Source organism: Bos indicus x Bos taurus, chromosome X (genome assembly GCF_003369695.1).
Source record: "Bos indicus x Bos taurus breed Angus x Brahman F1 hybrid chromosome X, Bos_hybrid_MaternalHap_v2.0, whole genome shotgun sequence".
NCBI lineage: Eukaryota > Metazoa > Chordata > Mammalia > Artiodactyla > Bovidae > Bos > Bos indicus x Bos taurus.
In genome coordinates this window covers 7,340,310-7,366,075 of record NC_040105.1, presented here as the reverse complement: position 1 = coordinate 7,366,075, position 25,766 = coordinate 7,340,310, and the positions used below count along the sequence as shown (strand labels likewise).

Sequence of the window (25,766 nt, the reverse complement as noted above, 5' to 3'; positions counted from 1 at the left end):
ATGTATCAAGCACAACAGAATTAGAAAATCAACATTTTGCAACCCTCAGTGCAATCATTAGTTTAGTCAATAATTTATCAATGGATTCCCAAACCACTGCGTAAATGGTTGCTGGAAAACAGAAAATGCACATGGTCTCAAAGTATCCCTCCACAGATTACATACAAAGAGAAAAATGTCCCCTTATAACAGAGCGCTCTGGCCATCACCACCTCATCCCAGTGATGGAGCTTATCACCAGTCAAGTCAGAAAAGCTGACATTATGACATCATCAATATTGGAACATTGCCCGAAGCTACTGTAAAAAAATTAAACCATGAGGAAGCAATCAAACAAATTCACAATGTGGGACTACTGGTCTGAACTCTTAAAAACAAATCTAGGTCATAAATAACAAGGAAAAAAGACAGGAAGCTCTTCTAGAGACTAAAGAAGCAAAACAAACCAATGCAATGTGTGAACACTGAAGGAATCCTGGACTGAAAATGACATGAACTAGATAGTGAATGATAAACTTAATTACTGTTAATTTTGCATACAGCTCCATGGTTATGAAAAAGAATGTCCTTAGTCTTAGAAAATGTATGCTTCAAATATAACTGCCCAAACTTGGAAACACCGAAGACGTCCTTCAGTGGGTGAGTGAATCAACAAACTGGTCCATCTAGACAATGGATATTACTCAGCACTAGAAAAAAAAACCCCACTCCAGTACTCTTGCCTGGAAAATCCCATGGACGGAGGAGCCTGGTAGGCTGCAGTCTATGAGGTCGCTAAGACTCAGGCACGACTGAGCGACTTTCCTTTCACTTTTCACTTTCATGCATTGGAGAAGGCAATGGCAACCCACTCCAGTGTTCTTGCTTGGAGAATCCCAGGGACAGAGGAGCCTAGTGGGCTGCCGTCTATGGGGTCACACAGAGTCGGACACGACTGAAGCAACTTAGCAGCAGCAGCAGAAAGAAAAACAAGCCATCAAGCCAGGGAAAGACATGGAGGAACCTGCAATGCACACCCCCTGCCTCCCCTACACACTGTGTGACTCCAACTCTATGACGCTCTGGAAAAGGCAAAACGCTGGACAGAGTAAAAGGTCAGCGGTTACCAGAGGCTGAGGGGAGAGAGGGAGGGACACACAGACCACAGAGGATGTTTAGGGTTGTGCAACTATTCCTGATGATACTGCAGTGGTGGATACATGTCATTATGAATTTATCCAAACCCACAGGATGCACAACACCAAAAGTGAACCCTAAAGTAAATGGTTACTGTTGCTTAGTCACTTAGTTGTGTCTGACTTTTTGTGACCCCATGAATGGTAGCCCACCAGGCTCCTCAGAATACTGGAGTAGGTTGCCATTTCCTCCTCCAGGGGATCTTCCCAACCCTGGGATCGAAGCTGCATCTCCTACACTGGCAGGTGGATTCTTTACCACTGAGCTGGATCATAGTTAATAATAACACCTCAATACTGGCTCATTGAGGACAACAAATATAAACCATAAATGTAAGATGTGAACAGGAAGAGAAACAGAAAGGACCAGAGAGGGAACTCTGTACTTTCTGCTCAGTTATTTTGTAATTCTGAATGGCTCAGAAAATACAGTCTATTAATTCAAGAAGACAAAATTCTTAGGAGGGAAGAAAGTGGTTGTCTGAATGGAAGGGTCAGGGGTGGCAAAGGAGGACAGAGCTAAGAACCATTGTTCCTTCCAGCTGTGTAGGGCTTTCCTAGTGGCTCAGATGCTAAAGAATCTGCCTGTGACGTGGGAGACCCAGGTTCTATCCCTGGGTTAGGAAGATCCCCTGAAGAAAGGAATGGCTACCCACTTCAGTATTCTTGAGCTTCCCTGATGGCTCAGACATTAAAAAATCTGCCTACAACACAAGAGACCCAGGTTCAATCCCTGGGTCAAGAAGACACCCTGGAGAAGGAAATGGCAATCCACTCCAGTATTCTTGCCTGGAGAATCCCATGGACATAGGAGTCTGGTGGGCTATAGTCCATGGGGTTGCAAGGAGTCACACAACCGAGCGACTAACACTTTCTTCCTTCTAGCTATTTGGAGCTACTTGACTTTAACCATTTTTATAGATCAGTGACTAAAACACATTTCTAAAATTTATAAAAATACAGTAAAATCAAAGATGCCCCATAAAACAAGATGCTATTATCCTAAATCTGCCAAGGTGAGTCTGAGTTCTGATGGAGTCAGCTTGTACTGCCATAAGAAAGTACCACAGACTACGTAACTTAACAACAGAAATGTATGTTCTCCTGGTTCTGGAGGCTGGGAAGGTCAAGATCAAGGTGCTGGCCAGTTCGGTTTCTCCTGGGTGTGTAGACGGCCACCTTTTTGCTGTGTCCTCACACGGCCTGTTTCTCTATGCAGGCATCGCCAGTGTCTCCTCTCCTTCTAAGGACATCAGTCCCATCTGATTAGAGATGGGACTTTTATGACCTCATTTAACCTTAACTCGCTCCTTAAAGTGGGCTTCCCTGGTGGCTCAGTGGTAAGGAATCCACCTGCCAACGCAGGAGATGCAGGTTCAATCCCTGTGTTGGGAAGAGCCCCTGGAGGAGGAAATAGCAACCCACTCCTGTATTCTTGCCTGGGAAATGCCACAGACAGAGGAGCCTTGTGGGCTACAGTCCATGAGGTCGCAAAGACTCAGACATGACTGAGTGACTCAGCATGCATACACACACCTCCATATAGACACTGTCTCCAAAGACAGCCATATTGGAGGCTGGAGCTTCAGTGTATGAATTTGGGGCTTGGGGACACAAAATTTAGTCCGTAACAGTCCTTCAACTCCCTTTAAAATAAAAAAATGAATAGTTAGAAGGCAAGCAGCTTATGCCTATAATATATAACTAAGAAAGGTGTGATCATCAGAGAAGCAGCAGCATGTGAAAGGAGGAAGAACCTTTTCATCCGAGGTGGAAGGAGTTCTGAGGCTGGGGGCCACCAATCAGCAGACAGTCATTCAGCTTAAAAGTCTCTTCGGTCCTTACGGACATTTGTATTTGAAAGCCTGGCTCAGGACACCACGCTCCAGAACACTTGGAGAACATAACTCAAACTGGATGATATCCATGTTCCTTGGTGGATGACAAGCTCCTTGATTTTCTTTTTTGTAACACTTTTTGAGCCTCCTCCAGTTCTCCCTCACATAGAAGCTCATCAAGATGCTGAAGAAACCAATATTGCTTTCAAAAAAAAAGACTTGGTAGCGTCTGCAAAGTGACAAGAACTTAACTGTAACACACACAGGCACCCTTCCCATATCTATAAAGCCTGGGTTTTGTTTCCTTATGTCCATCCTTAAGACAGTATCAAAACACTAGGCATCTGCAGTCCTGACAGCCCTGTCTTAAAGCTTGGTAACTATAATGTCTGAAAGTCAAGCTGGTTGTAACGGTTCTGGGGAAATACGGATTCAGGAGCTGCCTTGGGTTCAGGCATAAATTGTGCCCTGGCCTTCAAAAGAAATTCCGTTCAGTCCAGTTCAGTCGCTCAGTCATGTCCGACTCCTTGTGACCCCATGGACTGCAGCACGCCAGGCTTCCCTGTCCATCACCAACTCCCAGAGCTTGCTCAAACTCACGTCCATCGAGTCAGTGATGCCATTCAAATATCAAAAAAGAGGAAAGATAAGCAACCTCCCAGAAGGAAGCAGCATTCAATCCAAGGGGGTTTGTTAGTGGTATGAAACGTCCTACTTGATCTAAATCAAGTGTTTCAATGTCCAGCCTCTCTGGGTAGCAGTTCAAGTGAATCTGTGGAATGATAAACAGTCTATCTACGACCATGAACATAATTCAGATTAGAGCACCGGGGCTCTTGTGAGAAGACCACCCTGGTCAGGACCTCAAGGCCCACCTAGCATCTTCTCTGCTCCCTTTTTCTTTCTAGATCCTCTATGGGGAAAATCCCAAATTCACTATTGGCCACTGGACGCTTCCAAGACTTCAACTTTATGAGGACAAAGACTTCTCTGGCTCCTGGTCTGGTTTCATGATCACCATAGAGCCCAGGCCCTGAGAAGTCCTTCAGACTACACTAGTCAAGGGTACGAGCTGTGGGGCTCGGCCAAGAGCTGGGACGGTACATGGTGATGGAACAGATCAAAAACATGAGCTGGCTTGAGCCAGGCCTGCCCTGGCTCAAAGCCCAAGGAGATGAAAGGCCCCGCAAACAAGGATCTCCTGCCAGCGCTAACGTATCAGCATCTGTGTTTGTTTAAAGTATATACAGCGAGAGAGAGTGAGAGCGATTTTGTGTTCTCACAGAACATTCGGAGCCAATTTCAGCACCCAGATCTTCACAGGAAAACCTCACATGGGGCTCCGTGAGGTGTGAGCAGGCGTCAAGGGCAGAATTTCCTGCCAGAACTGAAAATTCCAATGATAACTGACGTGGGATTATTATTTTAAAGGGAAAGAGAAACTGCTAGACACTTGAGACGACATGGGTGATCACAGTGGTATTTCTGCCGAGCACTGGAAATTCAAGCACACATCAGTGGGCTTCAGTCGTTTATAAAGTGGGGACCTTGACCAGCGGTAGCCCCTGGGAGCTGGTTACAAGTACAATTCTCAGGGCCCCTCGCAGATGGGAAGGATCAGTAACTGCAGGAGGGCCTGGTACTCGGGGTTTAACCTGAAGGTTTACTCCTCTCAGATTCTGATGCCTGCTCAGGTTTGAGAACCACTGGGTGCCTTTAAAATCCGCCAGTAGAGGGGAAGTACTGGGCAGTCCAGTAGTTAAGACTCTGCACTTCCACTGCCGTGTGTCCAGGTTCAATCCCTGGGCTAGGAACTAAGATTCTGCAAGCTGCACAGCTGGACCAAAAAAGAACCCACCAGGGAAAATAATCTCTAGCCTCAAATGCTTATTCATCTGTTCATTGACTGCCCCTCCTCAAGCACAAGACACCCACCAGCTGCAGTCAGAGCTAAGGAGGACACTCATCCTGTCAGCTAGGAGTTCTCTGGATCAAGTGCAAATTCAGCCCCTTGCAGAGACCTGTGCTGCCCGCCATGAGCAAAGCAGCAGGAAGAAATCTCTCCAAGTGAGGGGTGCCTGCTGCATGCTCAGTCGCTCAGTCGTGGATGACTCTTTGCGACCCCATGGACTGTAGCCTGCTGATAGAGGCTCCTCTGTCCATGGGGATTCTTCAGGCAAGAATACTGGGGTGCGTTGCCATGTCTGCCTCCAGGGGATCTTCCCAACCCAGGCACTGAACCTGCATCTGCCTGTCTCCTGCATTACAGGCAGATTCTTTACCCATGAGTCACCTGGGAAGCCCAAGCGAGGTGTGCTCTGTGGCTACCCCGGGCCGCCAGCCCAGGGACACTCAGCTGGAACAGGAGTATCACTTGGGCCTGACAAATCTTTGCTTTGATGGGGGCTGTGCTGTGCACTGGAGGGTGTTAAACAGCATCCCTGGTCTCTACCCACTGGATGCCAGTAGCAGCATCTGCCCCCTCCACTTATGACACCCCCAAATCTCTGCAGGGCCAATCACCCTGCTTGAGAACTGCTGGGTTAACCAGGAGCGAGGTAGCCCTGGAAATTGTGTCAGAGAGTTGAGCCTCAGGATCCTAAAGGCCAAAACTGCTATTTCAGGTACCAATATCTCCATAGCCCATACCCTACCTCCCACCTCCAGCCCATAAAGCAATCAACTAGGCAGAGAATCCCAGGTTCCAAGCTACCTGAACCAAACCAATCCCTTCCTCCACCCAAGCTTCTGAGGCCCTTGCATTTAGGGAGAGCCCCTGAGCCCAAGGCACGGCCCACAGGGCACTGCACCTCTCACACCATCATGAACCTTTGATCTCTACAGCACTGGTTTTCTGCTTCCTGATAACACGGTGCGGAAGCAATACTGCTGTGGCAGAGACCAAGCCACGAGCTACCAAAGCTTATGGCTCTGCGATCACACTGGAAAATGTCAAGTCATTTTCAACAGGCTGGTGCATCAGGGAACAACTTGAGCACAATGTGCACCTCACGTTTGTGTGTGGTCATTTGTCTATGAGAAAAATCCAGAATGTAGCACCCAGTGGCATGGGAAAACCCAGCTGCAGCCCTCGCCATGCCCGCTTCCACAAGCCAGTTGCACGGCTTTCTCAAGGTGAAGGGACTGATATCCTTCTTCTCAACCACTGCATGTGTGAAAAATGTGCGACAGTTTTTATGAGATTCCCATCTCTCTTTCTTAGCGTGTCACCGATGGAATGTTGGAGCATCGTGCGCCTCAAGCTATTTTCCTCATCAGCTCTGAGATTTTCCTTGCTCATTTTAGCAGAACAGGGTGAACCTTCTCCAGGAACCTGGACCACTGTGGGGGTTGGGGTAGGGAGCCCCAGCCCCTCCCCACGGGCTCCTCCCCTTTAGACTCAAACTTCAGCCTCAGGGCAGAAGACAGCAGCCCCACTTGGAAGCCTGCCTCCAAGCCTTGCTGGCATCTCCTCCTGCACTCGCCACAGCCTACTGACATCTCTTAGGAGGACTGGTCCCTGGTCCCCATCAGCCTCCCATGGGCCCTTCATCTTGTGCCCCCCAAGGTCCGGCCACTCACCCGCTCCGGGTCACCAGGCACTGGCGGAGCCCCAGCTTCCGGAAGATGTCCACCACCGTCTCCATTGGGGTGTGGTCGGTGACCGTGAAAGGGCTGAGGTTCAAGACGCGACGCAGCTTCAGGGGCTGTGGGCTGTTGGCCGGCAGTTCGGGGGGCTCCTCAGTGAAGTACATGACCGAGTCACTTACGATGCCCTCCTGCCTCTGTCTGGCATTCTCTGGAAGGGGCCAGTAGGACAGTGAGCTGCACAAGACTCCCGTGTGGAGTCCCTCTCCCCATCCCAGCCCAACCCACCCCACCCACAGCCATACACGACTCCCCCTCCCCAACAACCTCGAATCCCACACAGAAGAGGAACAGAGGGCAAACTGTACACTCCTAATGAGGGGCTTCAGCCAAACAGCGGTGGAATTGGCATCTCTTTCTCTCAAGCTAATGCTGTGCGAGACTCCCCTGCTGTGTGTGACCTGATCATCCATTGCAAAGACTTGCAAGATGGGCCTGAGCAGGATGGCTCCTTCCTGGGAATGCACTGCCTTTGCCTGGACGCCAGGGCACCCCTGCTTTCCTAACACACCTCATCAGGGGCTGAACTGTGACATGAAAAAAAAAAAAAAAAAAACCTAATGAGCTGCCCAATGACCTTAATACATTGCTTTGTTGTGTTTTCACAAACTAACTTATAATGAGCCCAAATGGCATTTATAAATCCTGAAAGGAACAAGAAACCAAGAGGACCATCCCAGAAACACAGCCTAATTCCAAATATAAGCCTTGGGACCAAAAAATAGCCCTAGAAAAGCTGCATTCCCCACTCCTCCCCCACCGCCAATCCTTTGGATTGTCTCTCTTAAAAAAAAAAATGGGCCATTTTGTGGATTTCACAAAGAAAGATAGTAACACTGTTATGGTAACAATTAGCCTATTTCTATCTGTAGACAGGCCCATGTGAAAAAAAGCTGCAGAAAAAGTAGGGTAACAGGAACTCATTAGAAATACAGCTTTATGTGGTACTAGAAACCCAGGCTATTTTAAGTCACACATGAAATAAATCCATCGGTCTCCAGATATTTCTCCAAGGCGATTTTCCTTCTGTTGGAATTTTAATCTTTCTTTTGGTTCATGGGAAAAGGTTAGGGAAAAGGTACAGCAAGGCTTGCCTTAAAATGGATTCTGGTTTCTATAATACACTTTTTTTGCCTTCTCAAAGACGACTATTCACCTATATTGTTCTTTGAAAAATAAAAATTCTAACTGCTGGCTCTAAAGCCATTTATTGCCACAGAATACTCTAATGGAAAACTGGCAGCATTCGGGGTCAGACTGAGTTTGAAAAGGGGTCTCTGTTTAAAAGGGGAACAGAGGGCCCGCTGGGCAAATGCCTGCACAGTATGTGCGTCAGATTCAATTGAGTTACATCAAATGGAGTGAGATTCAACCCCAAATACCAGATGACACTGGTGCACAACGTGTTTGCAGATGTAGATGCCACACAATACACACTACACATTTCTCTCCTAAATCAAGACAGATCTCTCCTAAAACACTAAGGTGAGAAGCAACAGTCAACACACACTTACTACTCATTTTCATGAAAGTGAAAGCATTAGTTGCTCAGTCGTACCCAACTCTTTGCAACCCCATGGAATACAGCCCACCAGGCTCCTCTGTCCATGGGATTTCCAAGGCCAGAATACTGGAGTGGGTTGTTATTTCCTTCTCCAGGGGGATCTTCCTGACCCAGGGATCGAACTTGGATCTCCCGCATTACAGGCAGATTCTTTATCATCTGAGCCACCAGGGAAGCCTACTCATTTTCATAGACAGATTGATTTTCTCAAAGTCCCACATAACAGGAATTTCACCTATTTCAACAGCCCAGTTGAACATCAGGTTTGGATCAAGCCACAAACCCCAATCAGGAACTGATCACATGGATTTGTTGAACCCCTCATAAAACTAAATACAACTTAGCCAACTGTGGATCCAGTTGCTGAAATAAATAACAAGCTTCTATTGCCTCTGAATATACTGATTGAGTTAGAAGCCCTGATTCTAACAGCACTGAGCTCTGTTATTTCTTGCTCAGTGCTGTGTTCCCAGTGCCTGGACAACGCCTAGAATACAGCAGACACAAAACAGATATTTGCCAAATGCACGCATGAGTCAATCATTCAAACTGAATGAATGAGTGAGTAGGTCTACTGACCATCAGTGCCCTTGGCTCTGCCTCCCATACACAACACAGTCTATCTCACAAAGGAAGCATTAGAGGAAAGCCTTGAGCTCTCCTCTGCTGAACAAAAAGGCCCCAGCTGCAGTCAACAAAAAGGCACTTGCTAGCAGCAGTATGATCATCATGTCAGGTTCACGGAGGGTAATGAGGAAAGTGTTGATGAAGTGAATGTCACACACTGTCACAGGCCAAGAAATCGTAAAAGACTGAGATGGTTAGATAGCCATCACTGACTCAATGGACATGAATGTGAGTAAACTCCAGGAAATAGTGGAGGACAGAGGAGCCTGGTGTGCTACAGTCCATGGGGTTGCAGAGTCGGACATGACTTAGCTACTCAACAAGTTACTACAATGGCTTCAGAGAAATGGTTCTCAACTGGGAGTAATTCTGCCTCCACCCTCAGGGTAGAGCACAAGGATAATACTACAGTTCAAAGGTAAGCACCTCTCAACAAAGAATGATCCAGCCCAATGTCAATGGTTGAGAAACTCATCATATTTTTAGGGAGGTAATACTGTATCATCCTGTTCATTAAAAATGCTTCCACAGATAAATGAGGTCCTACTGTAGAGCACAGAGAAGTATATTCAATATCCTGCGATAAACTATAATGGAAAAGAATATGAATAATAATGAATGTATATCTATGTATAACTGAATCACTTTGCTGTATAGGAGAAAGTAACACAAGATGGTAAATCAACTATACTTCAATAAAAAATCGAAATTTAAAACAATTTTAATATTAAAAAAGCTTAGGCAGATGCCAGATATTGAAGTTTAAAAAAATAAAAGCTTCCATAAAACACACATAACTAACAAGAAAGGTTAAAAAGGAAAAGTAGAAGCACCTACAGTGGCGGTCAGTACAAAGCTGTTGTGGTTAAAAAAAAAAAGAAGAAGTAAAAACTATTTAGAAGAAAAAGTAGATTATTTTGTGACAAATTATAGCTTATAAGGGCTTCCAGGTTGCATCAGTAGTTAAAAAAAAAAAAACCTGCCACCTCAATGCAGGAGACATAAGAGGTAGTGGTTCAATCCCTGGGTCAGAAGATCCCCTGGAGGAGGGCATGGCAACCCACTCCAGTATTCTTGCCTGGAGAATCCCAAGGACCGAGGAGCCTGGCAGGCTACAGTCCATGGGGTCACAAAGAGTTGGACACAACTTAAGGACTTAGCATGCATATAGCTTCTAAGGCATGGAGAAGTCCCTCTGCACATATGTTTTCATCCCCAGCAGAAAGAAGCAGATGACACCACTGTTCACATGGCCTCTCCCATCATTAACAGCACTCCCAGGAAGAAATCTCTTCAGGGACAAAGAGCTCACCCAACAGATCAGACACGTTTCTTGGTGCTCAGTTCTGGACAGAGAGCCCTTGTAAGCAAGCCTCTTCCATATGCTGGAGAATCATCATCAAATCATCCACCAGGCAAAAAAAAAAAAAAAAAAAATGAGAGTTCCCTTAACTCTGGCCCATGATTCTAACTTTCCATCCCTTTAATCATCTTTGTGGCTTCCCATGGAGTCCTCTCTGGGTCTGTCCTCACTTAATTGCAGAATTCAAGACGAGAAGAGCCTGAGCCTGCTGAATGCAGCAAGAGCCGCATCACTGCCAAGAAGTCAAGTCCCATGTCTCAGGACCTTGCCCAGGGCCATATACTGCCCTGCGTGCATGTGATGGTGAAGGGGGCCACACGTACTAGCTGCTCTCCAACAAAGACAGCAGCTATGGTTTGGCATACCAGAGATGGACTGGAAATACAACATTCCCAGCTTCATAGGAGCAACTTATATACTATTTTAAACATGACACATAAGAAAAAAAAATTGTTCTTTGTCTCATCTACTGGGCTTCCTTGGTGCCTCAGTGATAAAGAACCCACCTGTCAATGAAGAGGCATAAGAGACTTGGGTTTGATCCCTGGGTCGGAAATATCCCCTGGAGAAGGGCAGGGTGCTCACTCCAGTATTCGTGCCTGCAGAACTCCACGGACAGAGAAGCCTGGCAGGCTACAGTCCATGGGGTCGCAAAAGTCGGACACAACTAAAGTGACTTAGTACACATGCACCAGTTTTTTCTTATCTTGGACCTATCTAAAATCTCTGCTCCTAAAAAAAAAAAAAAATAAAATAAAATAAAATAAAATCTCTGCTCCTGAGTTCCCTGGAAGGGAAACTGGCTTGGAATCATTACTAGCTCAATTGCGCTCAAGCTCAGTCAAGTCAGACTCTCTGCAACCCAGTGGACTGTAGCCCACCAGGCTCCTCTGTCCAGGGGGATTCTCCAGGCAAGAATAATGGAGTGGGTTGCCATATCCTCTTCCAGGGGATCTTCCCGACCCAGGGATCGAACCTGCATCTCCTGCATTGGCAGGAAGATTCTTTACCACTGAGCCACCTGGGAAGCCCCTACTAGCTCAATGCTCAGGTCCTTTTTCTGTATCCACAAAAGGGCATCTCATTCCACAAACACTCCACCAGGGTACTGGACTCTTCTGGAAGGAAAACAGCTTTTCTGACTGCTCACACCCGAAGACAACTTACCTTCCCAGAAACCATGTAAATAGCAGCTTTCATACTGTTTTCCGTCTGATGGAAAGCATATAGGTACTATTTACACTGCATGCTGCCTCTCCAAACACTTCAAACATAGCTTCTAGGAGAGCACTCAGTTGGCAAGCTGATATTTCTTCTCGAACTGGTTGATGACAATTACTGCTTCCCACTTGATTACAGTAATGGGTTTCAGCAAAATTAGTAAGCTGTCTCCTAGCAGGTGTGCCTGCAGCTACACAATAGGTAATGGATTCTGTGACATTTATTACTTGAGTTTTAAAATTTCAACCTTTGCTTAAAAGATTTTAGGGACTGAATAAATTTTTTTAAAGGCTGCTGATTATATTAATTTAAAACAAACCCAACCTACTATACAACTTTTTTTTTTAATTTCATTATTTATAAGGCTATAGTCATGCCTAAAGGCACCTACCTATTAAGTGACAGGACCTATAATAAAGAGAAAGCAAATGTGCTTTTGTGTCTAAAACATACAATCAATTGTTGCTTTGGAAAGAGGTAAATATGTTTCAGCAACGTGCTAAAATTAGACACTATAGCCTGCTTAAACTTATTTTTATAAAGCCTTTGATGATGATACTTTAAAAATATTTTAAAAGCTTTTTAACATGGTGAAAATGTTCTAGAAATTCAAATGGAGAGCCTGAGAAATAGTTAACAAAGGGCGGAGATAAGCAAAGGTATGTTCCCGGTGAGGTGCTTTGCCATTGCACCTGGAAAAGTCCCTGAGGCAAACTTCATAAACGTTCTGGAAGTTCAATTATCAAGGGCACAGGGGAGTTAGGCCATGGGCCCCCAGCATACTGCAAGACAGAGGGACATGCTGAGCAGGAGGGCATTCATGTTGACCTCGCACCGAGGATGCGTTCTGTGCCTCCTTACCCCAGCTGCATCAGGAGGTCTGGCAGCACCACCACTGGGATGAGGGGCGCGCTCCTCCCTGCCAGGGCCTTCACAGACTCACACCTAGGCCTGTCTTTGTAATCCTTCTGCCTCCTGCTCCCCTTTCAAGGTGCCCATCCATAGGTCGACAGGTGACCTTAGGCTTGAGCCGCCCATCTCTGGGACATAACAAACACCTGGGCACCATTTCCTCTCTCCTCTCCCAAGTGAATAGCCTGCCCCTTGGCACAGCTCGCCCAGTTAGCCTGTGAGGAGGAAAAACATCCCACAGTACTGACTTGACCCACATGGAACCCACGTGACTTGACCTGCTGGAACCAGACATGACATCATGAAGTGATGTGAATGGCTTGAGCGGTGCCGAGGGAGGTTTCTGAGGCAAAGAACTCAGCATCTAGGTCAGTGAGCCCCCCGGAAGTCCATGGGCGCTGGCCCATTCACAAAAATGGGGTTTCACTGTTTCATTAAATGGGAACTAATTGAGGGATTGTGTCCTGCTAGGTGCCCTTCCCAGGAAGGGGGACACCATGATCGCACTCCTTACTGGCCACTGCTGCTGTCAGCCACCCTACTCCATTGGCCTCCCACAAGAGTTTGAATAAATTCAGGTCAGAGCTACAGGTGCACAGCCCTCAAGTGTCGTAGCAAAGCTGCTCACTGATTGCTCCATTCAGAGCATGCACTCCTAATGTACAGTGACGAGATAGTTATTTTATGATCTTTTCATTACAGTTTGATCGGATAAAAGAGGGAGCTTGGGAGAAATGCAGGGTCTCAGGTGGCGCTAGTGGTAAACAACCCACCTGCCAATGCAGGAGATGTAAGAGACGTGGGTTCGATCCCTGGGGTGGGAAGATCCCCTGGAGAAGGGAAAGGCTACCCACTCCGGTATTCTGGCCTGGAGAATCCCTGGACAGAGGAACCCGGAAAGCTACAGTCAATGGGGTCGCAAAGAGTTGGACACAACTGAAGCAACTTAGCAGGCAGGTACCTCCCCAGACCTCCTGCAGTCTGGCCAGATCCCCAGGTGAAACGAACAAGCCTTCAGCTTGGCCTGAAGCCCTCTGACCCTCATCTACCCTCTCCAACCTCTTGGAGAATTTGGGGGCACATTTGTTCCTGGAGACTCCCTGCTTTACTCACTTATGGCAAGAATCAGCTCTCTCCTCTGGGCAAAGCCGATGAGGCGCTCTGAGTCTCTGGAGACGACCACAGGGAAGCCATTGTAGTCAGTCTCCTTGATGAGTGTCTCCACGTCCTCGACAGTCATACTGTCCTGGGTGAGCACGGACAGGGGTGGTTCCCCTCGCCGCGGCCGCATGACATCAGTGGCCAGTGTGCGGTGGGTGAACTCGTCCTTCACGTCCAGGAACGGGTACCCATTCAAGTGGATGTGGGCCTCGTAGATGCCTTCCTTCCCGAAGGCATCGGCCACCCACTTGCTGGTCACGGCTGCTGCCATCAGGGGCACGATGTACTCGAGGCCTCCCGTCAATTCGAACATGATGACCACCAACGACACCGTCATCCTGGTAACACCACCTGCAACACAAGAGAGGAAGGGAATCACAGGACTCCACTCCACACCTGCAAGAGGACACAGACTGGAGACCGACAAGCCGGCTCCGTCCTCCTGGCCCTTGTTCTACAGGAATGGTCCTACACGGTGCCCATGCTCGGACCTCGGTAAACACAGCCTCGCATCAGCACCGTAAGTCCCATCTGTCCGGGTCTCCTCCTGTGAGTGACAGTGAGCTGTCTATTCACCCAGGACCACACCTTCTGCCTGCAATGCGGGAGACCCGGGTTTGATCCCTTGGTTGGGAAGATCCCCTGGAGAAGGAAATGGCAACCCACTCCAGTACTCTTGCCTGGAAAATCCCATGGATGGAGGAGCCTGGTGGGATACAGTCCACGGGGTCACAAAGAGTTGGACACGACCGAGTGACTTCACTTTCACTTTCACACCCTTTGCATTTTGGTGAGTGGATCCTATATGGGCTCTGCAGGTTTCTGTCTCAGTACCTGTGGCTCTTTTCCCAAACCCCTCAAGCTGGAAATGGTAGAGATTTCTAAAGGCTATAGGCAGCCATGTTCCAAGTGGCTCAGTAGTAGAGAAGCCACCTGCCAATGCAGGGACGTGGGTTCAATCCCTCGGTCAGGAAGATGGCCTGGAGTAGGAAAGGACACCCCACTCCAGTCCTCCTGCCTGGAAAATCCCATGGATGGAGGAGCCTGGTGGGCTACAGTCCACGGGGTCCCAAGAGTCAAGCACAACTGAGCGGTTAAATGATGACAAACAACAGACAGGAGATGCGCCCACCCTTGTGTCCCTTGGTATTCAAAGGAAGAATCCACACTAACTCCTGATCTTGCAATGAGGAACAGCTGGAGCTGGGTCATTCTTCCTTCACTGGGGTGGGGCTAGGGGAGGGCTGTCCCATAGATTCTAGGATACTGAGCAGCTCCCTGCTGCCTATACACTATTTTAGATGGTACAGTGACAAGATGGCAGAGATCCCATCAGCCTGGGTCCCTGGATGACTGAGCAAAGAAAAGCCCTGGGCTACTCACATCTCTCTCACACACACACACCCACGCCCACACAGTACCTAGGCAAGCTGCAGCCCCCACCATGGCATAGAGCCCTGGGGTGACACAGTCTGCACCGGGCCTGCACCAGTTCCTGAAGATGATCCAGTCATGGTGATGGTAAGCCAGCTGCTCCACACCGATTCCCACCATCCTGCCCGCCATGGCCCCCACAGCCATGCTGGGGATGAAGAGGCCAGACGGGATCTGCAGGGAGCACAGGAGAAAGATGCATGAGGGAAGGGGTCCCCATTCTCGCCGCCACACCCCCCCAGGAAACTCGGCCTCCCTCAACAAGCTGGTGTCTTCCTTCAGTCTTCAAAGGCGGGGCAACACTTCAAAATATGGGTCAACTGGGAAACCGTGGACCAGTGATCTACTGTGACTTGGAGAGAATGCAATTTTACACTTTCATTTCCTCGCCTTCAAAAGCTGGCCTGGTTTGCCTGCTGTGGATTAAAGGATGATAAGCCCCACTGCAAATAACATTCAAAGTGCGCATCTGTCACTTCAGATACTCACCACTCTCTTTCCCCTCGCCCATCATTCAGATCAGCTTTTAAAATTAAATGTCACGCCACAGCATGACAATGGAAAAGCAAGGCCTTCAACTGTTCACAGGTCAAATAAAGAAGCTAAAAACATCAGTGGACCTGTCTTGCATCTTCCAAAAACCTTGTCATGGACTTACTGCCCTCTTGAAAATACAGCAGCCAAACACCTGTCAGAGAAACTATATAAACCGAAAGGCCTCAGTAATAGCGCGTTTTGTATTTTGCTGAGAGAATACATGTTCATCTCTCTAGTCATCAGACACGTAGTACAGAACAGACTTGACTCTGTTCAGAGACTGCACATGGCTGCCAATTGTGACCGGCAGCTGCATTTATGAACCGCAACCCCTTCCTAGCCGATTGTCATGAATCTGAGGATGGAAGTGGGTCTTTAACCAAATTCAAGTTAAGTTTGGATCCTCTGGTGTAATTTCAAGAGTGTGTGACATTCCTGAGGAAATTATTCCTTGAACATCTCTTATCCCCACCCCCCATCATCTAATCCCCTGTGACTTCAAAGCAGACTTCTCCCAGCAGGCACCAGAATGAAAATAAATCCCTCTGCATCACAGACAGTCACCTTTAATAATGTCTATCCTTCCTTGTTCTCAAGGCAAAAATTCAGGTTTGTGTTTGACCACTGCATCCAAGTACACAGCTTCTCAAGACTTTCTTAAAAAGAAACAATTCATAGAAATACCACAAAAACAATTGCCGTGGAACAGAATTGAATTCTGGAAGGTTCCCAGTGTTCTGCTCCTGGTCTGAGGTGCTGGTCACACAAGTGTATTTTGTGAACATTCACCAAGCTGTACACATCTCCGTATGAATGATACACTCTGAGCCTTAGCTTCTTCACTTATAAAATGGGGTTAAAAATCTCTACTCCATAGGCTTACTGTTTATCAAAAGCATTGTTTTTTTGTTTGTTGAAAGAATGTCAAGTGGCCGGCACCTGAGACCATTCAGCAAAGCTCAGCTCCCCCTTTCTCCTGGCATGATCAGATTCTGGGGTCCCATCTTCAGAAGGACAGGGTTGCCCCCCACCCCTGGCACCTTCCCTCCCCTTCACTGACCTTCATGCCAAAGGTGAATATGGTAATGATGATCTTGAAGATCAGCGCCAGGGCCAGCTGCCAGATGGCCGTGTAAACCCCAACCCCGGCTGGCCGGTCGGGGATGTCATCCACGGGCCGCGTCATGTTGGGGTCGTTGATGTAGTCACACAGCTGGGAGGACTCAAGGGCCCCACAATCATTGAAGAGCTCGGAAATGAGCTCGCTTGTGCTGCGGCGTGTGTAGGGGTTGGGGTAGGCAACAATGGCGGTGATGGCAGTCACCGCGATGACCTCCAACACTGGGTACTTCCCCAGCTTGGTGGTCTTGCGCCTCCGGCACCAGGCGATGTTGCAGCGGATGAAGAGGGTCCCCCACAAGCCCCCGAAGACCCCAAGCAGGATGAAGGGGAAGAGCTCAGCCATGTACCAGGGCGTGTGATACTCCACGTAGAAGAGGACGAGGCGGCTGTTCCCGAATGGATTGATGGATCGCAGCGTGAAGGCTGCCACCAGGGCCGCAAAAAAGGACCGCCACAGGGTCTTTAAGGGAAAGTAGTAGCTGACCTGCGACCAACGAGTGAAAAATAAGAGACTGGTAGACAAAAGAGCTGCCCCAGGGCCCCAGACCCACTGATCAGCAGCCCCCTGCTGGCATTTGCCATGAAAGTCATACTCAAATCAAAAATGGGAGGAACTTACTTCCTCAATCAGTGGTGTAAATAAGGCCCAAACACATGAACAAAGATATTTTAAAGGACTCTGTCTAAAATTGGAACAGATACCATTTAAGGTGCATTTGAGCTATTTTATAAGAGAAATGAGAACACTGTATCATAATTCTGTTTATGACAGAGAGAGCCTCCTAAAAGAAAATCAACCTCTGATTTGATTCTTGAGACAACAGAGGCTGGGTTGAAACTCCTGGCTCAGCAGCTGTATCTGGAGGGCACACGAGTTAAAAATGGTTTTTACACTTTTATTTTTTTTTTTTCCTCTAATTTTATTTTATTTTTAAACTTTACATAATTGTATTAGTTTTGCCAAATATCAAAATGAATCCGCCACAGGTTTTTACACTTTTAAATGGTTCAGGGAGAAAAAGAATCTATATATATGTAGCTGAATCACGGCACTATATGGCAGACATTTATACGTCATTGTAAATCAACTATACTTTTTGGGGAGAAAAGAATATTTTGAGACGTGAAATATTCAAAACGAGGACAATATCTGGTGACAATGATAGAAAATTCAAACTCCAACATTCACAAGGAAGGTCTTTTTGGAAGACAGCCAGGCGGCGCACGGCCATGTGGTCTGCTGCACCCCCCAAGCTACAAGGGCCAAGATCAGTGGCTGGGACCAGGCGCCGAGACATGCAAAGCCTCAAGTATTTATTATCTGGCTCTTGACACACAACATGGGCCGAGCACTGGACTAGATCCATTCTGGTGGCAAAAAAAATTAAAATTGTTTATTCATTACATTGTTTATGGAAGAGACAGGAGACCAAATCTCCACCCTGCCCCCTCAAAATCACATTGGCAATTTTTAAAACAAGACTTTAAAAAAAGGTATTTCACAGAGAATACTGTGGCTCCTTCATGAGTTGTAGGAATCTCTCAACCCTCCTTTGGATCCAGTCCTCAAGAGAGTTGAAGAAGAACGCCTCCTGCCTTGCTGACCCCCCATGTGTTTCTCGGTGCTCAGAACCACGGGGCCCTTCCACTGCCCATGCTCACCTCTTCCAGACTGAAAAGCACACCCCCAATCGGAGCACCAAAGGCCACGGAGACCCCAGCAGCGGCCGCGGCTGACAACACCTGTGAGGCAAAGAGGTCCCGTCAGTTCCAGGTCTTTCGGGAAAGTCAGCAGGTGCAGGTAAGCCCGGAGAGGACGGGGCTTCACTCTGCGCATGCTCACCTCACGCCTTTTGCCCTCGTTCTTGCTGTACTTGGAGAAAAGGCTGCTGAAGAAGTTGCCGCAGCAACAGGCCACATGCACCAGCGGCCCTTCCTTGCCCAGGCTCAGGCCTGAGGACACCACCAGCACCAGCGTGACAGTCTTGATCAGCAGGGTCCACTTGCCCAAGTAGCCCCTGATGATGAAGCCACTCAAGATGGTCTTTATCTGAAACATAGGATGGAGAAGGTCGGGGAGTGAGCTGCCTGAGTGCCTCTGCCAGGAAAGTAACACCTGCCTCCTCCCAGAAGCATCTTTCAAGCTGAGATTCACTAAATTGTATGGAACAGAGGCTGCTTTTGTTGGTAATTTAGCTATAATTTGATATTATAATTTATATTAATGCCTACTTTTATACTAATGTATAAACCCCCGAGACAATTCACTGCATAGTAAATCTTAATAATTCCGGAGTAATGAGATCATTCAAGGAATGAATAAGTAGTTATCAGCCTAATTTTACGTATGGCATTTTATCCTATGCAGGTTACCCTCTGCTGTGTTGAAAAGATACATGTATCTATTGATTTTAACTGTTTATTTTTGACTATTGAAAGATGGCCAAGATAAAGAGACATCTGGCTAGCTTTGTTGCAAAGCAAATACAATAAAATATCAATGGAACTTTAGATAGGGGTTGGCTAACTATGGCCAGTGGGCCAAATGCAGACCACAGCCTATTTTCGTATGACCCACAAGCTAAGATCTTTAAAACCTAAGCTTTTAATCTTTTTAAATGTAGTATGTAAACAAGGTAAAAGACTAGGGCAGCAGAGGATGTGATGGTTAGATGACATCACTGATTCAATGGCCATGAATTTGAGTAAACTCTGGGAGACAGTGAAGAACAGGGAAGACTGGTGTGCTGCAGTCCATGGGATCGCAGAGTCGAACACGACTTAGCTGTGAGTGAGAACAGTTCCTCAATTTTGCCTCTTGACTCACAAAGCCTGGGCTTCCCAGGTGGCACTAGTGGTAAAGAATCTGGCTGCAACTTAGGAGATGTGCGTTCGATCCCTGGGTGGAAAAGATCCCCTGGAGGAGGAAATGGCACCCCACTCCAGTACTCTTGCCTGAAAAATCCCATGGACAGAGGAGCCTGCTGGGCTACAGTCCATGGAGTCACAAAGAGTCGGATATGACAGAACATACACGCATGCACTGGATATAGAAGCATCACCAACGGATAAATAACATTTTATCTTCAACCTCTCCCACAATTGGCTGAAATGAAGTGAATGTTTACTGCCTAGCTAGCAATTTACAAGCCTGTAATCAGAGATTCATTAGACACAGAGTGAGCCAGCCAGTGAAATTTGTGGTCAGTATCCATTTTCCCATTGTATAATGCATAATGGGACAATCTCAGCTCTTGTCACTGTCAGGATGTTTACATAACATCAAAGTGCCTCCTAGTGGGCATTGCTGTGCCAAGCAATCATTTTCTTGAATAGCTATCCTAGTCCTTCTTGAGCTTGGTGCTCAACAGCATCCTCTGGGGAATTAGAAACCAAGGAGGACTAGTTAATCCCCTCCCCCGGAAATCTGATGTAATTGATCTGAGGTGTATCATGGGCACAGGGAGTTTACAGACTCCACAGTTCAGTTCAGTTCAGTCGCTCAGTCATGTCCGATTCTTTACAACCCCATGAATTGCAGCACTCCAGGCCTCCCTGTCCATCACCAACTCCCAGAGTCCACCCAAACCCATTCTAAAAGGCAGTCCAGGTAGAGAAGCACTGTTCCCATCCTGAGAAGAGCAATACAAGTCTTCCTAATTTCTCACTATTTAAGGTCAGTCCTGAAATACTCTTTGGCTTTTCATCACCTGTAATGCTAATATAGGAAATTTCACAATGGGTTTGAACAGACCATTTTCATCTCAGGAATTACTGACAGATATCTGTTTTTCTTAATTCAAAGAGAAAGACCAACAGTGAGCAAGCATGTGGGCATCTATTTGAAAGAACTCACTAAGCTCCTTCCTAGAAAACACAAGGGAGGTCTTCCAGCTCTCTAATCAGATGAACCAGCCTTTAACTAAAGGCACACAAACTAGCAGTGGTTAAACTGGTCTTTAACTAGTGGTAGTGGGCTTATTTGAGCCTGTGCTCTGGGGAGCCCATATCCCTTTATTTAAGGGATGTTTTATTATGCCTGCCACAATCCTGCCCTTTTGTATTGCCTAGAATAAAATTATCTATAATTTTTTGTCAGTTAATGTGGATTTGGACCCAAGGGTACACTTGAAGAGCATGATACCATTTAGAAAATTACAAGCATCTAAATTACCTGAGCCATTGCCAGCCATGACATGTGGTGAACTGAACAATGTGAGAGGTATTTCATAATTCTCAAAAAAACGACTGAATAAAATTGTCATGATCAAATTAGGGATTAAAGAAGGCAAATTTGTTCCCAGCAGATGCCAAAATCTAATCACTCGCTTTAATTTGAATTAATAGAGACTGAATCAAGCAGGGCTCTAAGGCAATGCACTGCAGCACATTTGTGACTTGACGATGGCAACTTTAAAACCTCTGTGCTGTGTGCTGTGCTTAGTCGCTCAGTCGTGTCTGACTCTGGGACTCCACAGACTGTGGCCCGCCGGGCTCCTCTGTCCATGGGATTCTCCAGGCAAGAATACTGGAGTGGGTTACCATTTCCTCCTCCAGGAGATCTTCCCGACCCAGGGGTCGGGACCTGCATCTCCTGCATTGCAAGGCGGATTCTTAACCACTGACCACTGCACCCCAGATCACCTCCTATGATGGGAAGTATATTTCCTAAAAAGCTCATTTAGTGTCTTTGCCGAAATGAAGATCAGCTCGGTATCTCAAACTGAGTGGAGTTGGTTGCGTAGTTAGTTGGGTTTTGACTGGAAGGATTTTATTCGTACCCATGAATGATTTCTTTGCATTTACTTTTTACTCTGCTCCTTTCCTCCAAGAACTGGGGTAAGTGTTAGGAATTTCTAGCTCTACTATAATAACAATGAAAATCTGCTACTACTGAGTCATAGTAACTAAACTTCAATTATAAAATCTCCATTGGGTTCCTGACACTTGAAAAGATTATTGTGAACTCTTTTATAAATAGAGACATGAATCTGTTACATATTATATACAGCTGAAAAAATATTTATGTACCTACTATCATGTACCCACTCCCAAGTTTAGGACAGAAGAGCAGGAACCTGTGAACACCTTGTCTTTGCTTTCTCAGTGGACTCTTCCAATCATTTCCTTGCCTTTCTTGCGAGCTTTAGCACATCTGGGTATGACTAAACAGTATGCTTGTTTCATACAGGCTGTTTTAGAGACTCTACAGAAATGGAACCATACTTCACATATTCTTCTCTAACTTACTTTTTCCACTTGATATCACTTTTTTGAACTTTATTCACATCAATGTGTTCCTTGCACTTTGTCACACAGGAAACAATGCTGAACTTGGTATTTGACTCATTTTGGGTTCAGCTGTCATAAATGAAGACGCCATCTGTGGATGAGCACCAGGTCCACCAGACGCCCTCCCACACAGAGTTCCGTGTCTATGAGCTGGGCCATGCATCTCTGGTTCTTGGAAGAGGAAGATGGTATCCCCACTCGCAACACCTTTTATTGCTGCCTTCAATTTCCCACCAACTCCCCACTACCCACCTCCTTATTTTTACAGGTGGCTTGAGTCCAAAAGCGCCTGTTGCTGGGCACTGGGATCAGAAACTAAGATGCCAACAATAATCTGTTCTCTTTGTCTCAATATCCAATAAAATGCAGTCAGTTCTGCCCGGACACTTGTTTGGAAAACACAAATTTGTTCCAATGTGATTCATGCGTCGGGGCAGAACTTGAGCATGATGCCAATTTCGCGTCTGTTTCTGCACGATTTCCTCTGAGAGAAACACAAGATGGAAAACTGCAGCCGCCAAACTGAGCCAACACACAAGCACACGTCTCAGACAACTCCCAGTTTGCACGCGCACTAGGGTGGTATTCATACATTCCTTAACCATTTAACATGTGTCAAACTGTGCTACTGGTTCTATGTGGTTCTCATCTTTTTATGTGCCACCAATGAGGTTTCTGGGCACTGTGCCCCTAACTCCATCTTCCCAACAAGCTCTGTGGTTTTGGTGATGCAATTTCACATCGCCCTTGACTTGGCATGCATATGGTACATTAGGAATTTCCCAGGTGGCTCAGTGGAGACATGAGTTCAATCCCTGGGTGGGGAAGATCCCCTGGAGAAGGAAAAGGCAAACCCACTCTGGTATTCTTGCCTGGAGAATCCCAAGGTCAGAGGAACCTGGCGGGCTACAGTTCATGGGGTCACAAAGAGGCAGCCACAACTGAGCACGCACACATAGTGCATTACAGCAGCACTGGCTGTACGGAGCAAATATGCTGCAATGCACAGCTTATTTTTTAGGTTCCTCCAGCAACGTGTTAATATCAACTATCCAAAATTCAGCATGAAATTGCCTTCTTAAAACATCTTTTCCTGGAACAAGATAATGCTGAGCTTTCCTTTCAACGATCCTTTAATTACCCCAGCCCTTCCCATGAACCGCCCGGACCAGCAGTGCTGTTGGTGGTGCTGCCAAAGAGTGTGGGTCCGCTGCCATGACCGCTCACATCTTTATAAACTCAGCATCTCCCCTGTCTGTGGGAGCTGCTGAAGCACCAACTTGAAGGAGAATGCAACAGCAGTGATTAGAGTGATCGTCTAAGAACTTTAAAAATGATTTCTGGCTCAAAGCTGCACTGTCTGGGTTTTTCGGGAATTCGCTCAATTATGGTTTTTTGAACCCAGCAGATCCTCAGTGGTTTGAAGTTTAGTCCCGGGCATTCTTCCTGATCGATGAAGTCACTTCCCTCATGCTCTGGTTACCAGAAAGAGCTGAAAATATTTATAAGAACTCTAAACTCACACGGGTGCATTCACAGCACATGTAGTGAACATGGAATTTAGTTTTTAAAGATTGCTCTTATCCTCTCACAAGCAGAGCAAAAACGTGGCAAGGGAGTTTAATAAGTAAACTTTCTGAGCACCAAACTCCCGCTGTTGCCCCTTTCACAGCTGATCACTGATGTACTTGCATACGTGCGTGCTCAGTTGCTCAGTCATGTCCAACTCTGTGTGACCCCATGGACTATAGCCTTCCAGGTTCCTCTGCCCTTGGGATTCTCCAGGCAAGTGGGTTGCCATGCCCTCCTCCAGGGGATCTTCCAGACCCAGGGATCGAACCTGAGTCTCCTGCATTGGCAGGCAGATCCTTCACCACTGCACCACCTAGGAAGCCCTAAATGTACTTAAGGGTTACTATAGGACCATGTCTGCGTGTGTGGTTAATGAACTCCAGTTCCACAGGCTTTAAGACTTCTGCCTGGTATGCAAAGACAAGAATTGAAGCATCTGAGAATAAACAGAGCATAAATCCTGAAGCCAGACAGCTGGGTTCGACTCCCAGCTGACCAGCTTAGCGACCTTGGGCAAGTTACTTAACCTCTCTGTACTTCACTTTCCCCAACCATCAAATGAAGAATAAGAGTACGGACCTCATAGGCTCTCTGCGAGAATGAATGAGTGAACAGATGTCCAATGCCAGGAACCATCCTTAGCGCCTAAGTGCCACGTAAGTGCTTGCTCTTCTAATAATTGGCACAAAAAGCCAGCCCCAACTCACCTCGGGTATACCAGAGCCACAGGCATATGGTGCAAATACTCGTACCAGGGAGACAGCCAGAAATGCAAACAGCAATGCCCACAGGATGTACATTAGGTAATTCAGAATGTAAGCACTGGCACCCTAGACAAGACACAGAACAAGAAGAGACACGTGAGCCATTGCAGACCCAAGCAACACGCCTAGCCCTCTAGAATGAGAGAGGACCCTCTGACCTGACTGGGCAGCTTCTCGCCTGGTCCTGTGTCAACAAAGAGGCAGGTTAGTTTTATCAGCTGTTGCTATTGCTATAGCGGTTCACACAGACACAGCACCAGCTGCTTTTCCGGGAGCTGTGTACACACATCTTCCACCAGGTGACACCTCAGCAGTCCTGGAAACTGTGAATGAGGCTTGGTTTGAATTGCCCTGTGCGCTTGAGTTAATAAAAGGCATGTAACAGAAAATTCTGCCTTCGAGCCCCCAGAAAGTTTGTTTGGTCTCGTCTGCGGTGGATCAGCCTCTTTGCTTTGGTGAAGGCCAAACCCACGCTGCAATTAAAACCAAAGAGGAAGTGTGTGAATTGCCTTTTTAAAACTTTTTATTTTGTATTGAGGTATAGCCTATTAACAATGCTGTGACAGTTTCAGGTGGGCAGAAAAGGGACTCAGCCATACACATACCCGTATCCATTCTCCCCTAAACTCTTGTCCCGTCTGGGGGAACTGCATTTTAGAATACTGCTACTCAGATGTGGCCCCTGGACCGGCAGTATCACCTCGCGTGGAATGGAAATGCAGTCTCAGGCGCTGTGCCAATATTCTAAATAATCTGATGTGTGGGGAACACCTTCTGGACCAACAACACAGTCTGGGGTCTTTGAGGCTGAGGACCTGGTGTGCTGGGCAGACTACGATTCTCTAGGCCTCAGCTTCTTGCCACCATCTGATCTGTCACATGATGAGCAGGAAAAGCCAGGGTGCCTCTAAGCCAGGCCACTGAAACAGCCACACGTGCGCCTGTAAAACACAAAAACATGCTCCAGGAGATAGCTCTAGCCTTAACAACCAGAGATATTCACACCTGGTGTGGTGAGAAATCAGGAATACATTTCACCCGGAGAAAAATGGACTTTTCTGTGACTAATAATAACATCTCACCCTGGCTAACACTAATTCTTTGAATTCAAGTATAAATCTTGGAGATGGTTGAGAAGCTGGATGGCCATAGTTCCCCCCAAAGTAGGAGCGAAGAAACCAAACATGGCGGCCAGCCAATTCAGCCTGCCCATCTCCATCCAGCCACGTGAGAATCTATTTTTGGAAGTGATGGAGAGCACTGAGGATGTGTGAAATTTCAAGAGCCCGTCAATTTCTGAGATTTGACAGAATTCATTTTCAACTCCACTGAGCAAGATTGAGCAAAATGGCAAAGTGCATTCCAGAAGTCTTCAACAGAGGTAAATCAACTGGGCAAAGGAGAATGGGGGAGCAAGGAGGAGAATATGTATCTTCCAAGAACAGTTATATGGTGAACAGTCCTCACAGTACCCTAACGTGAATCCTGGCAACTTAGCTCCCTATCACCTGGGTTTCTGATCTGTCGATGACCCTT

General features: G+C 46.9%; 1 protein-coding gene across 4 annotated transcripts in view; it reads right to left on the bottom strand.

Annotated features, from left to right (window-relative positions):
* The window catches only part of CLCN4 (chloride voltage-gated channel 4), a 71,782-nt gene that overhangs the window by 5,844 nt on the left and 40,172 nt on the right, over positions 1-25,766 (bottom strand). For 3 of the 4 annotated variants that reach the window (XM_027533482.1, XM_027533481.1, XM_027533483.1), the window contains 7 exons: positions 24,174-24,296; positions 18,446-18,652; positions 18,265-18,345; positions 16,541-17,086; positions 14,931-15,117; positions 13,462-13,860; positions 6,596-6,812 (listed from right to left, as the gene is read on the bottom strand). In XM_027533482.1, coding sequence (XP_027389283.1) covers positions 6,596-6,812; positions 13,462-13,860; positions 14,931-15,117; positions 16,541-17,086; positions 18,265-18,345; positions 18,446-18,652; positions 24,174-24,296 — 1,760 coding nt within the window. Of the gene's footprint in view, positions 1-6,595; positions 6,813-10,164; positions 10,238-13,461; positions 13,861-14,930; positions 15,118-16,540; positions 17,087-18,264; positions 18,346-18,445; positions 18,653-24,173; positions 24,297-25,766 lie in introns of those variants that run through there. The other variant, XM_027533484.1, reaches the window with a different exon arrangement.